We start from the raw sequence: 15,142 nt of genomic DNA, 5'->3' as shown, positions 1-15,142 counted from the left end.
ATTGCTTACAGTTTCTGAGGCTGGGAAGTCCAAAGTCCAGGGAACATATCTGGTGAGGTGACCCTACAGCAATGCAGGTGTCACATGACAAGAATGGAGGATCAGAGAGAGAAAGACTCTCACATGCTCCCCCTTTAATGCCCTCGGAACCACGCCCCTGGCCACCACTATCAATCCATTTACTATAGTACAGTCCTCAGAATCTAATCACCTCTTCAAGGCCCCACCTTTCAATTTCTATAATAGGATTTCCCACTCTCTTTACACTGTCATAGTTGGGGCTAAGTTTGGGGGGACATCAATCCACAACAGAGAGGTTGGGCTACATACATATAATATGTCTCATTCTTTGTCATTTCAGTTTGGGTGTGGACAAAAGATGCCTACCTTTCTGTATCATGGGGATACCTTCATAATATTCTCACACCGTGAACCTCCACTGAATCTAGCAGTTTTAGCAGCACAGACTGAGCTGAGAATAAAGGAAATCATGGAGAAACCAGATCAGCTGATCCTGCCCAGACCTTTTACCCACATGAACACCACCATCAGTGCTAACCACAGCAGCACCATCATCCTCAACCCTAGAGACACATACTGCAGAGGAAATCAACTGGACATCCTGCTGGAGACAAGGGACCACTTGGGACACAGGAAGGAATATGGCAGGGACTTCTTGAGGGCCAGGATGTCCTCCCCAGCCCTGCAGGCAGGTGCTGCAGGAAAGGTGACAGACTTCAACAATGGGACCTACTTTGTCAGCTTCACTCTATTCTGGGAAAGCTGCATTTCCCTGTCTCTCCTGCTCATGTACCCCAGTGAGGGGGCATCAGCTCTATGGAGGGCAAGGAACCAGGGCTACAACACAGTGATTTTCACAGGCAAATTTAACAGTGGCACCACCCAGGCCCTCTCTGGATGTGGCCTGACCCTAAACACAACTGTCAAACTTTGCCAGTAGGTGGATGCTCAAGACCAAGGAGTCTTCTATTGTGTGAGGCCTCCAAATGTTCTTTGTGAGGCCCTGATCCTCATGACCATCAATGACTTAGCAAGGAAGAGCAGAAATTTTAACATAAGGTAAACATGACTTCAAAAACAACGTGCAATTAGACAATGAGGATATTCCCATATACCAAATACCCCAATCATTTTAATTAACAGCAAGAAGTGTAATACATATTGGTTACCAGCTTTGTTCTCCCAATGGCCACAGTTCCTATCAGGTGACCTTCTCCACACGGCTACTCTCCAGTCCTTCAGGCCCAAGGATGGACAGCATCTGCTGTTGTACGTTCAAGAGGACTGCATCACCCCATTTGTTTCCTTGAACCTTGCCCTTTATTAAAATCATCTGAGCTACCAATTGTGTGCCTATCAGCTATTTCCTGCTGGGACCCTGACTTAGAGGAAAATTCATGTGCAAATGCATTGAAAGTATATTCACAAAACTGAAACAGGCAATGTAGCTGGGTGTCAGCTGACAGGAAAGAGAGTGACAAAAGATAAGGCAGGAAGGTGGCCAGAGCCAGCCATATCATGAAGAATTTGTTAAAGAAGTTTGGATTCTATTTCAAGTAAAATGGGAATCTATCAAAGTGTCCCAAACAGGGAAACACTTTTTTCTTTTTTATTAATTTGTAACTTACTAACTAATACATACGCATTGTCCAAAACATCAAACTAGTGCATCAACCATACCAAAATACAGCAATATCTACCACACTCGCTCTTCCCCCAGAAGCAACCACTGTTAATTATCTTAACTTTTAAATTTTATTTACTGCCATACTTTTTAAATATTGTGCTTATGTAGCTTTTTCAGCTACATGAATCTCAATTTTCTAACCAAATGATCTATTTTTCTCAGGTGAAAGAAGTCAGAGGCAACACAGGGCTGGCACAGCTGCTGCCCAATATGCCATCAGGGACCCATCTGAGACCCATCTTTCTGCTCAGCCTCTTGAGCATGTTGGGTCTTTCTCTCTTGCACTTGCCACCTTAGCGTCTCCACCTCCAGCAATTCGACTGCATTCCAGACAAGAAGAGAAAGGGCAAAGACCAAGAGGTAGAAGGCACATTCCAGATGCATCTGTCCACTTCTAAGAAGCTCCCTAGAAGTCCCACCCAGTGGCTTCTGATCATGCGTCATTGGCCAGAATGATGTAAAATGACTACCATTACTGGTAAGAAAAGCAGGAAAATATAATTTTTTCACTAAGTATGTTGTCACCCTATGTTCTGTCAGTAAGGAAAAGGATGAGGTAGGTCACCAACGATGTTTATAACACTGTCATTTCTTGGTGTATCCATGTTGACATTTTCTATCAGTTTCCTGGGTTGGTAGCAAAAGATTTCATTCTCTTCACACTTAATGATTCATTTTCCCAATATAGCTATGTACAGGAGTTTTTTAAATTAAATTAGTAGTGTTTGTATTACTAATTCAATTTTACTATCTGTTGAGCCAAGTAGTACATCTTCCTTTCTCTCCCCCAAAGAGAGGAGTTTTACTGAAATTAATAATTAATTTTAATTAATAATTGCCTCATTTTTTCATTTGCTTAGTTTTTTGTGTATTTATCTTTAATTTGTCCACATCCTCCATCACATCTGTCAAAATTCTTCTGATTTTACTTTCCAAAATATCAGCACTGTCGGACAATGCATCAAGTCTCTCTCTGTCCCTGCAGAATTCTTCCCAGATCCCTTTATCCATCTGTCCCATTCAGGAATGGGTGCTGCCTAGCTGCAGCTCAGCTCTCCACCTGGGACTCCACCACTTCCTTGGGTAACATCCCTTGTTTCCTGAGTTCTCTGCTCACTTGGCTCAAGCACATCTTAGAAAAACTTACTAAAAAAAGGGAAAAGAAAATTTAAATTTACTTCTTGTATATCTAAAAATATCTTTATTCTACCTTTACCCTTTTTTGAATAGTTTGGCTGGGTTTTGAATTCTAGGTTGATCATCATTTTCCTTTTTAAGGATCAACATTTTCCTTTTTAAGGTCCATTATCTCCCAGCTTTCTGCAACTACAGAGAAGTTCAGAGCCATTATCATTCATAATGCTGCTATGTTATTTGTTTCTCTCTCTTCTCTTCTCTTCCTTTGGCTTCCTTTCTCTCAAAATCATCTCTTTATAATGGTGTTATGACTGGAGGTGGATGGGATTAAGAACTTTTTAATTTATCATATTGAACACACCAGGGATCTTTCCAAGCTAGATATCACATTATTATTTCTTGAATAATTGCATACCAGTCTTTTCTCTATTCTCTCCTCTGGAATTCTTCATAGTCCAATATTTTATCTCCTGGATTTACCTTCTAAGCTTCTTAATTTTTTAATTTTATACCTCTTTACCTTTTTGCTATATTTTCTTGACTTATCTTTTGGCACTTCTATGTTGATTTTTTTTTCAGCCACCATTTTTGTTTTCATATTAAAGAGATCCTACTTGTTCTCTGAATATTTTTTTATACCATCTATTTGTTTCCTGGATGCAAAATGTTTTCTTATTTTTATGAATATAGTCAGTCTATTGTTATATGACTTTTTTGAAGTTTTCTCTTATTCTTTACATTGTCTCTGTTTCTTCTGGCTTCCTTTTATCTGTGCAATTATTTGGTCTCTGTTTCACATTGAAGATCTTCATCAAATGCCTGAAGTCCTTAGACATCTGTTCATACATTATGTCATGCACTTAAAAGCCACCTGGATGCTCCTAAGTGCATGGATGGGGCTGATCAACAGGATAATCTCACGTGTGCTCAAAGGTGGTAAACAGGGCTATTCACTGGGACCATACCCCCAACAACCAGCATCTGGAAGCTTTTTTCTTGGCCTGCTCCATTTCTCAAGAGAAAAAATTCTCTAATCTCTGAGGAGTCCAGCTCCTTGCTAAAACCCTATGTGTCATCTTTCAGGCCCACCCGTAGGTACTTTCAAAGGCTTTCTCTGACAGGTCTTGTGGGGAACACGTGCCCTCCCCACACTGAACTTGGTGCACAGCCCGATGCATGGCAGTCTCTGAAGGGCATTTCAGTCAAGGACTAAAGCCCACCAAACAAAGCCACACTCTTACGTATGTCTGCAGTCCGAGCGCAAGCATCTCTATGCAGAGGCCTCTTTATGAGGGGTGCTTAGTCAGAGGTCAGGCACCTCTGCCAAGACCTCCATATTAGGGAACACTGAAGACATTTTTCTCCACTGTGACTCAATGTTCAATGCTTTCCCATTCCTATGCACTTCCTCTCAACCTCCCTTCTGGCCAATGAGATAATCCCACTTCTAAACTGATCTACCTGACCCTCACCCAACACCATTCCATGGGGAAATGGAACATTGAGAGCTGGTACTTTCTCTTTTTTGGCCTCTTGCTTATACTAGTGTAGTAAATGATCAAAGGCTTGACTGTTTTCACTTTGCTTCGTTCTTTTAATCAACTACTCCAGTACCTGGCAGCTCAGCTCTCTGCAGCTCAGCTCAGCTCTTTGCAATATCCTGCCAGGGTCCTGGCACTGCGGGAGCAAGATGGCAGAGAAGGACTGGAGGTCCCACAGTTCAGCATTTTGAATCCTCATGTTCTCATCCCCAAGTCTCACTCCAGACCTTCACTGATGTCCTTGAATTGGAGGCCCTCTGACTGAATTCCTCCTCTGAATCAGGCTTTTTTGTCTCCACCACTCCACCAAAACAGTGGTTATCAAGATCATACTCACGTCCATGCTGCCAAATCCAGTGGTCACCCTCAGAACACACTTCACATACCTCTTAGCAGCACCTGATGCTCATGATTAGCTTCCTCCTTCCTAAAGTAGAATCTTCCCTCAGCTTCCAAAACCCACACTCTCCTGCTTCTACTTCCATATCACTAGCCACTTATTTGGTCTCATTTATTTATACTCTTCTTCTTTTCAGTCTCTAAAAGCTGTCTTAAATGTTTCCCCAGAACAAGCCTAAGGACATCTTTTTGCTTTCCGTACACTGAGTCCTCAGGAGATCTCATCCAACCTCATCACTTTATTTATTTTAACTAGGTAAAATGCCAGATTAAATGTAGTATGTAAGCATTTTTTAAAGATTTAACATGTGTACAGCTGTGCTACCATTTTTTTTAATTCTTATCTTTTTTTAACAAAGGCAATATTCACAATGAACTATTTTAAAGAGTAAACTTCTGTGGGATTTAATACATTCACAATGTTGTGTAGCCATCACCTACATTAACTTCCAAAACATTTTCATCATCCCAGACAGGTCTTATCTTTTTACAATGCATTACTGATGAAGTTTTTGAATGTGTGGCCCAGCCCCCTTTTCTCCACAATTCCTGTGGTTTTTACTGGGTGATTTTGTACAGTGGGTGGTTTTACAGCAGAACCGACTGTACACAGGCAGCAAAGCACTGTATCTACATATTTGGTGATGCTGACTATTGTTAGCCTGGGTTCCCCAAAGAAACAGAGCCAATAGGATATGTGTGTCTCTGTGTGTGTATACGTATATATGAATATATAGTCATATATATAGATATACACTATAAGGAATTGGCTCACGTAATTATGAAAGCTGAGAAGTAGCAATCTGGAGACCCAAAAGAGCGAGTGGTATAAGTTCCAGTCTGAGTCCAAAGGCCTGAGAACCAGGAGAGCCGATGGTATAAGTTCCAGTTTGAGTCTGAGTCCACAGGCAGGGGAGGACCAGTGTCCCAGCTCCAGGGTGCCTTCTTGGATGCCCTGCTTGTGCTTCATCTTTGCTTTTCCTGGTTCCTTACACCACCTGCCAAAGCACCAGGCAGACCAGCAACATGCTAGTTCTTGCAATCAACGTACTTGGGTCTTGACTCAGTCACAGCCCTCATGCGTGACCTTCAGCAAGTTATTTATCATCTCTGAGTCTTAGTTTCAGCAAGTTATTTATCATCTCTGAGTCTTAGTTTCAGCAAGTTATTTATCATCTCTGAGTCTTAGTTTCCCCATCAACCTCATCACTTGAAATACTCCTATACACCAATAACTCCCAAATCCATATCTACAGCTCCAGCTTCTTCCCGAATTCCATCCATTCTCGTCTTTCCCATCCAGTCCATCAATGTGTCCTGTCAACTTTATCTACACAACAACTTTACCACTCCTCACCATCTGCTCGGCTGCCACCCTAGCCCACAGCAGATCATCTCTCACCCACACTGAAAGAATAGATCCCTAAGCAGTCTCTCTGCTTCTACACTTCCACCCCTACCCCAAATGATTACAATGATCCTTTAAAAATGTAAATAGCAATAGGTCACATGACAAAATTTTCCAGTGGCTTCCCATCAAATAGAGAATAGAATCTAAACACCTTACCATTGTTTACAATGCCCTATATAATCTTAAATATATTACAACAATAATTAACATTATATCCTCCCAAATTAAAAAGACGGCCATTCAGAGATGACCTGAGATTCATGTTAATTTCAATGCCTGAGGAGATTAACAGGCTAATTGTATGTTTCCCTTTCTTGAAGTTCCAGTCTGTACGTACATTGAAATAATAGAAAACTTTGAATCCACTGAAGTCTCAGTATAATCGTAAGTCTGCTCTTTGCTGTGAGGTGTGGTACTTAGGGCGATGGCTCTCAAATTGACTAGGGATCTCAGAATTGACAGGAGAGCTTTTTAAAAAGGAATTCCCCAGTTTTCACCCCGAAAATTAGGTCTGGGGTGTGGCCCCCAAATCTGTATTTTTTTTTTAAAGCTTCCCATGCATATTGCTAAGTTTAAGAACTACTGCTTTAACAGATGGATATTCCTACTTAAGTGAACAACTGTTCAGCTTCAGTACTAATATGGCCATGAAATAATGGTTTTCTGGATCATAAGTTAGAGCTGTTAAAGATATCAGCTTATTCCTAAAAAATGCATGGGCCAAAGAGAATATCAAAACTGCAATTACAGAAATAGAATAGAATGTCCACAAATACACTCAGCTTATTGTTCAACAAAGGCACCAAAATAATTCAACAGGAAATGGATAGTCTTTTCTACAAATGGTGTTGGAACAACTGAATATTCAAATGAAAAAAAAAATAATAAACCCTGGCCTCTACTGCATACCAAATACAAAAATTAACTTAGGATGAATGATAAGATCAGACAAACAGTTACAACCATAAGCTGCCAGAAAAATAATAGAATATGATTGCAATATTTAGGTAGGTAAAATTTTACTTCTTAAATGAAATACAAAAAGCAACAACCATAAAAGAAAAAAATGATTAAAATAAACTTCATCAAAATTAAAATGATCTATTCATCAAAAGACACTGCAAAAGAAGATAAACCACAGGCTAGAAGAAAATATTTATAATACATAAATCTGACAAAGAACTTACATCCGGAATATGTAAAGAACTCTTAACAACTCAAATAACAGCAGCCACCAAAGAAAAACCCCAATTTTAAAAATGAGCAAAAGGATTGAACTGACACTTCACCCAAAAAAGTGACATGAATAGCCAAAAGCACACAAAAAGATGTTCAATATCATTAGCCATCAGGGAAATATAAATTAAAACCACAAAGATATGCTACTTTATACTAAAAAAAATGGCTAAAATTAAAGACTGACAATACCAATTGTTAGCAAGGATGTGGAAGTCTCATGTATTTCTGGATAGAGCACGTAATAGCACAATCACTAGAAAAACGATTTGGCAGTCTCATAAAATTAAGCATACATCTACCCCTTGACCCAGCAATTTCACTAAACATTAACCCAAAAGAAATGAAAACACATTCACAAAAGACTTCTACAGGAATGCCTAGAGCAGCTTTATTCACAATAACCCCAAACTGGAAATAACCCAAAAGTCCATCCAGAAGAGACAGGATAACGAATTGTGGCATAGTCAAACAATGGAATGCCACTCAGCAATTTTTTTAAAAAATGAATGACAGATAAAAGCAATAATATGGATTAACCTAAAAAACATTATACTGAAGGAAAGAAGCCAGATGCAAAAGAGCACATACTATATTATGTCATTTATATGAAGTCCAAGAATCGACAAAATGAATCTGTGGTGACAGAATTCATAACAGTGGTTGCCCATGGGGAGTGGAAGGTGGCGGGAAGGAACATTCAGGGGTACTGGAGAAGTTGTGTATCTTGGGTGATGTGTTGGTTACACAGATGTAAACATTTGTCAAAACTCATCAAACTGTACAATTAACACGTGCATTTCACTGTATGTAAATTTTACTTCAATTAAAAAAACTCACTAAATTGTACATTTAAGATATGTGCATTGTATTTGTAAATTATAGTCAATTTTTACAAAAGCTAAAAAATTGCAATCACAGATCACTGTATGTATAAAAACAAAATCTACAATTTAAAACTGATATGATAAGCACAATATATTCAGAAGAAATTTCATTGCCTTAAATATACTTATTTTTAAAAGTGAGAAATGAAAATATATTTGAAAAATGGCAAAAGAGAAGCCTAAAAGAGAAGAAATGAAATATAAAAGCAGAAATTATTAGAAAATAAAAAGATTTGATAAAGAATTCCTAGAGCTAATTTCTTTGAAAATATCCACAAAACTCTTACAGATTTAAGCAACAGAAAACACATCCAAATCATTAAAAGTGAGAATTAGCCTTTATTCACAAGTAGAGATGTACTTGATAATGGAAATTAAGAAATTTAAATGCACTATTCTAAGCTAAAAATTCTGAAAATAAGGATGAAATGCATGATTTTCTAAAAACACATATACTTCCAGAAATGACTTGAGAAAGTAGCTCATCTGGATACCAATAATCATGAAAAATATTGAAATTTTTACCTAAGAAATAACTGCAAAAGCTGTACTATGTCCAGACAATTTTACTATTGAGCTCTATCAGGGCTTTGAGGGAACATAATCACATACAATTTAAACTGTTCCAGAGCATAGAAAAAGATGGCACACTTCCCAATTCATTTCCCCAAACTAGCAATGCTTTAATACCAAAGCCCAACAAATAGAGCACATAAAAGAAAATCACAAACTAATCTCACTATTAATATAAATAACATGCTAATCCAGTAGCACAATTAATTAGTTGCATAAATACTTCACAATATTAAAAAATAATTATTTTAATAAATGCAAGGATTAAAAATAATTAAAATAAATGCAATATTAAAATATACACAAAAGCCTCCTAAAAATAGAAAACTGTCTTCATCTATTAGAGAATAGTTATTTCATATACACAGCCAACATTAAAGTTAATGATAAAATACTAGAGCCCATTCTCACTAAAGTCAGGAACAAGAGCAGTGTGTTCATTATTATTTAGCATGTTTTTGGAAGTTCCAGCCAATGCAATTAAGGACAGAAAATTTTTTTCATTGATAAATGTATTAGTCCATTTCTGTTGCTTATAACAGAAATACCTGAAACTGGGTAATCTGTAAAGAAACAATATTTATTGCTTACAGTTTTGGAGGCTGAGAAGTCCAAAGTCCAGGGAATAAATCCAGTGAGGGCTTTGCTCTTGGTGGTGACTCTACACAGCAATGCAGGGCATCGCGTAGTGGATGGCTTGAGCTGAGAGAGAGAGCTTCTCATGCACTCCCCTTTTAAAGCCATCAGAACCACACCCATGACCACCATTAAACCATCAATGGATTAATCCATTCACTAGGGCATAGTCCTCAAAGTCTAATCACCTCTTCAAGGCCCCACCCTTCAATGATCATAATAGGATTTCCCTCCCTCTTAACCCTGTCACAGTAGGGATTAGGTTTCTAATACATGGATTTGGGGGGACACAATTCAATCCATAGCAATAAATTTTAGTAAAATGAGGACAAATTAATCTCTATTTTCAGATGATGCTTCTCTATATGGAAAACTTAAGTAAATCAAATGAAAATTCACTAGTCAAAGTCTGCAAGGTAACTGGTTAAAAAAATACAGAAAAGCCAACAGGTATATGTGTTTATCTTTGAAAATAAATTTGAAAAATGGCAAAAAAGGAGAAAAAAAGATATATATACACATATCACCAGTAATCAGTTAAGAAATTTAACAGGGAAAAAACTCCATTTAAACAAGAAACATAAAATACATAAGAAACATCTTAATAAGAAATGTGAAACATATAATGAAAACTACCAAACTTTACTGAGGTCCAGAAGAGAAAACCTGTTTATTAGAATGTTTAATATAACAAACATAAGACAATCTTAATTAAAATATCAATAAAGTGTTTAAGAAGTTAGTAATTCCAATGTTCATTTGAAAGAATAAACAAATTATAACTGACAGAAATTATTTTAAAAGATGTTTAATAAGATAATAAGAGATGTGTAATATTTGTTTTACCAAATGTTAAAATGTACTATAAAAACACACATATTGGAATAATAGTGTATTGCAACAGGGATAGAAAATCAAGAATCAGATACAATTACATATAATCATTTCCTCTATGATAAAAAAAATGTCATTTTGAATCAAAACAATCCTCTGTGGGAAGATGGGAGGAGTTATTCCCATTTAACAGAGAAGGAAACTGAGGATCAGAGTGGTGAAGTAATTTTTTCTAAGTCACCCAGTTAGCACCCAGCTAGAAAATGTTATTAACAGTGACTACTTCTTGGAGATAGAATCATGAATGACTATTCTAGTTTTTGATGGTCCCTTTCTATAAACAAATGGAAATCCTAAGAATAATATTCTGGAAATATTAAAGTGATGTAAATTTCATTTCCCATATGTTGTGTATCCTATAAGTCCCACCTACCTAATCAACAGTTTTCATCATTTCAGGGAGAAAGAGAAGTATTGCTCAGTTTTGATCTTCAAAATCAGAATTCCAGCGCACAGAAACAGAAGAACTTGAAAACTAGATTGATTGGTGTGTTTGGCTGGTTGGTTCTTTGAGGAGAAAAAAAGAGGATTTCTAATATCCCTTCATATGTTACATATCATGAGAATCAAGTCTGACCAACTTGATCAGAGTCATGCATGGAAAAAGCCATAGGTAGGCAAGAAAGGAGATACGGCATTCCTACTACCTAGAGAGGAAATGTAGAAATCCCTTCGGGCACTGGGGAAAGGAGCCCAGGGAGAAGAGGGAGAGAGAGAAAGAAATAGAGAGATCATCAAGTAAAGTTCTTAATTCTGCCCCCTCACCCCAACATTAGGAAAGATACAGTAAAAATACCCTGGATAGTTAAAGGTGATGCCAAAAGCAAAGGGGGGACTTGAATTTCACCTTCCATTTGGTACTTTGGCAAAAGAATGGCTTGCAGGGTGCATTGTTCCATTAGTCAAGTGGAAAGATGGTGCAGATGAACGATAAGAAGGGCAGGGGGTGGGGGGAGAGGGCTGCTGCTGGCACACTGAGTCTCCAGCATCATTCAGAGTCAAGTGTGAGCTCAGTCGTCAGTGGGCGTGATGACAAACTCTCCTAAAAGCAACCATCTTGCATTTCCCTTGACTGGAAAACAGACCACTGGCTACATCAGCCAAAAAGCATCACCAGATGCAGAAAGAATAGCAGTAGACACTCAAAACTGAGGTAGCATGAATTACAGTCAACCAGAGTTCAGTGGGAACCAGCAGAGAAAGATATCTGCTAGGACAGAAATCTCTTGCTACCACAAGGTCGTGTAAGCTGCTCTCTGTGCCCAGATACCAACCAGAGAAGAGAAGGAAAACGAAAGGAGGGAGATCAAGGGGGTATGGCAGGGAGAGGAATCCTCTAAGATCATCCATTTACCAACAAAAGAAATGGGGAAATCATCTGAAAGATACCTTCTTAGGCTAGAAGAGACATTAACCTGTGATGAAAAATTTTACTTTTCCCCCTCAAGAGTCAGAATAATATTAAACCAGTCAAAAAAAAGTTAGAAAGCTACATATCTGAATTTTAGTTTGTCAGTCTTTACCCTGTTGTGTGTTTTTCCTAAGAACAGCTATCATGTGTTGAACACTTAAGGTGTGCCAGGCACCGTGCTAAATGCCCTACATTCATATCCCATAACAACAATCTCACGAGGCAGGAGCTGATATTATCCTTGGACTACAGAAGAGCAAACTGCAATTTTAAAAGATTAAGTAAATTTGACCTAGATTAGACAGCAAATAAGTGACAGAGCTAAGATCTGAGCCCAACGTCAGAACTCTCTCACTCTAACCACTATGAAATACTACCTATATTCTATAAGTATGCTCACTTTTCAGATGTTTAAAGAGTTTAAATGACTAACCCAACCAGCAAGTCTGAACCAAAGCACTCTGGCTCAAGATATGCCAGTTGCTATTTCTTGAATAATTTAAGTATTTTTAATATCTTACTGTTGCTTTTATAACTGGAAAACATAAGGCATATACACAAACTAGATTAGGGCAGTGGTAAATGAAAGAATAAAAAGCTAACAGAATATAAAATAAGTTTGGTAAGGTTTTGTGAAACTTTGTGAAAGACAAACTCAAGGAAGTAAAGAAGGAGTAGAATTATTAGCAGCTGAGCACTGGAAGCCCAGAGGGGAGCCTAACTGCTGTAATCCAGCGATGAGGAATCACTACAACCAACTGGCCAAGTGAACTCGTATGGGGCCCAAGGAAGTATCCTGAAAAAACCTCTGTCTCTCAAGACAACCACATCTCCTACTGGGGGAAACAAACAGAAAAAAAGCTTCTTATGAAATGACATGCATACAGAGTACATCAGCATAGACAACCCAAATCTTATCTTAGAGTTCTCAGATTCAAAATGCAATGGTGGAAAGCAAGGGAAGGACAGACTGAACAATGTGATTGCAGTTGGCGTGTATTATAGGGGTAAGGTGGCTGCACAAGACCTTAGCAGTTGCAGCTGTGTTAACCAGGGCATCTTGCACCTGCTGTGAAAACAGGGGTGAATAACTAAAGGAATTTAATTTGCTATGATGCATGGAGAGAGGGAGGGAGGGAGGAAGGAAACTAGAAAACTAATGAAAAGTATGCTCTAAATCCCAAATAAACAAGCATGTTGTAGATCCCTGTTTGTAAAGAGGAGATTTGCTGCAAACTACTTTCTGAAATCCTTTCAGGAGTACCGAGGGCCCTCCATATCTGAGTTCTGCATCCTCAGATTTAACCAACTGCGATCAAAAATGCACTTAGGCCTATGATAGTCTGTACTGAATAAATACAGCCCTTTTTTTCTTGTCATTATTCCCTAGACAATACAGTATAACAACTATTTACAGAGCATTTACATTATATTAGGTACAATAAGTAATCTAGAGATAATTTAAAGTATACCAGAGGATGAAAACTCTATGTCACTTTAAATCAGGGACTTGAGCATCCATGGTTTTTGGTACCCTCAGTGGAGGGGGTGATCCTGGAACCAACACCCCCCCTCCCAGTTACCAAGAGACAGCTTGGCTTGGGTAACACCTAGACTTCATAGACAGCTCTAGTTGCTTAACTCAGTTTGTTAAACCACGATTTTGACAAGGGCAATGTCTTGAGTGTGGGTCCCAGGTCATCAACTGCCTTGTTTTGGAAGTGAAGGATGCATTACCAACCTCAGCCTCAATGGTGAAGAGCCTATACACTACTATGTTTCATATTTGGATTTACATTAGGTTATGGACTACTTAAGTGCAGGAGATATATTTTTTTCATGTTTATATCCACTCAACCTTGTACAGCTGTTAACATGGTACAAACAATAAATGTGTGCATGTCAGCCACCACTTGGTAAGGGGCACAAGTTGAGAGACTCTTTAATCCATCTTTCATCTGAAAACTTGTGTACCTGTGCTACATTCTCCACATGCCAAGGCAGGAGAAAAAAATGGCTGATCCTTTTGATATTTGCAAGTGTATGGGAAGGGCTGTATACAAATATAGCAGTGCCGAATATTGCTTTTGAAGGGTATCTGTCTTACTGGAGAATGAAAAAGTGAATGAAAAATACAAGACTGAGATGAAGTCCTCAGTCCTTCCAGCTCCTTTTGGAAGGCAGACAGATTTCAGAAATTTGCCAACAGACTGAATTAAATGCTGTCAATGACCATATGAAATGAAAACTTATTTACCTCACAGGAGATTTCTACACTGCACCAGTGGATTTACCACTTCCCAAAGGTTTTAAAAAGCACATTTTTTTCTATCGTAATCTTAAAATTCAAGTTTAGTTTTATGAATTTCCTAAATGTAATCCTTCTATGTTGTCAGTCTTTCATGGTTGTATTCACCTTTTAGATTTGTATTAATTTTTAAATACAAGGGTACTTCAAAAAATTCAAGGAAAAATTGAATTTACAGATAATATGAATCTGTCCATGAAATTTTTGATTTTTATTCAAAATATTTTAACATTTATTTGTACATATTTGTGGGGTACAGTGTGTGGTTTCAACACATTCATATACTGCACAATGATTCACTTCGGGTAGATAGCACAGATTTGTACCCCTTTTCCTCCTCCTCCCCTGCCCCCTACCTCTTGTAACCATTATTCTATTCTCTATTTCTATAAAATTTGTTTTCTTTTAGATTCCACATACAAGTGATATCATGTAGCATTTGGTTTTTTGTGCATGACTTACTTCATTTAACATGATGGTTTCCAGTTCCATCCATGTTGCTGCAAATGATAGGATATACTTTTTTTTAATAGCTGAGTAGTATTCCATTGTGTATATACACTACAGCTTTTTTATCCATTCATTCATTCATGGACATTTAAGTTGATTCCACATCTTGGCTATTGTGAATAGTGCTGCAGTGAACGTGGGAGTGCAGGTGTCTTTTTGATATATTGATTTCATTTCCTTTGGGTGAATCCAGTTGTGAGATAGCTGGGTCTTATGGTAGATCTATTTTTAGTTCTCTGAAGAACACACATACTGTTTTTCACAGTGACTGTACCAATATGTCTAGGAGCACATTGTTTAATTTGAATGTATTAATATGGTTTCCAGTGTCCTTTTTGTTGTTGATTTCTAGTTTTATTTCATTGTGGTTAGGCAAGGGTGATATGATTTTGATTTTTTTTAATTTGTTGAGACTTGTTTTGTGACGTAACATATGGTCTATTCTAGAGAATGTTCCATGTGCCACTGAGAAGAATGTGGACCTGCAGGTC

At 37.9% G+C, this 15,142-nt stretch overlaps 1 protein-coding gene across 1 annotated transcript in view; it reads left to right on the top strand.

The window, feature by feature from the left end:
• Nucleotides 1-379: 379 nt before the first annotated feature.
• The window catches only part of LOC134375130 (NXPE family member 2-like), a 29,613-nt gene continuing 14,850 nt past the window's right edge, over nt 380-15,142 (top strand). Inside the window, 3 exon segments of the mRNA XM_063093311.1 lie at nt 380-1,080; nt 1,217-1,290; nt 1,871-2,068. Of these exon segments, the coding sequence (XP_062949381.1) occupies nt 380-1,080; nt 1,217-1,290; nt 1,871-2,068 (973 nt within the window).

Source organism: Cynocephalus volans, chromosome 4 (assembly GCF_027409185.1).
Source record: "Cynocephalus volans isolate mCynVol1 chromosome 4, mCynVol1.pri, whole genome shotgun sequence".
NCBI lineage: Eukaryota > Metazoa > Chordata > Mammalia > Dermoptera > Cynocephalidae > Cynocephalus > Cynocephalus volans.
The sequence above is the reverse complement of the archived record's forward strand: the minus strand, read 5'-3'. Positions and strand labels throughout refer to the sequence as shown.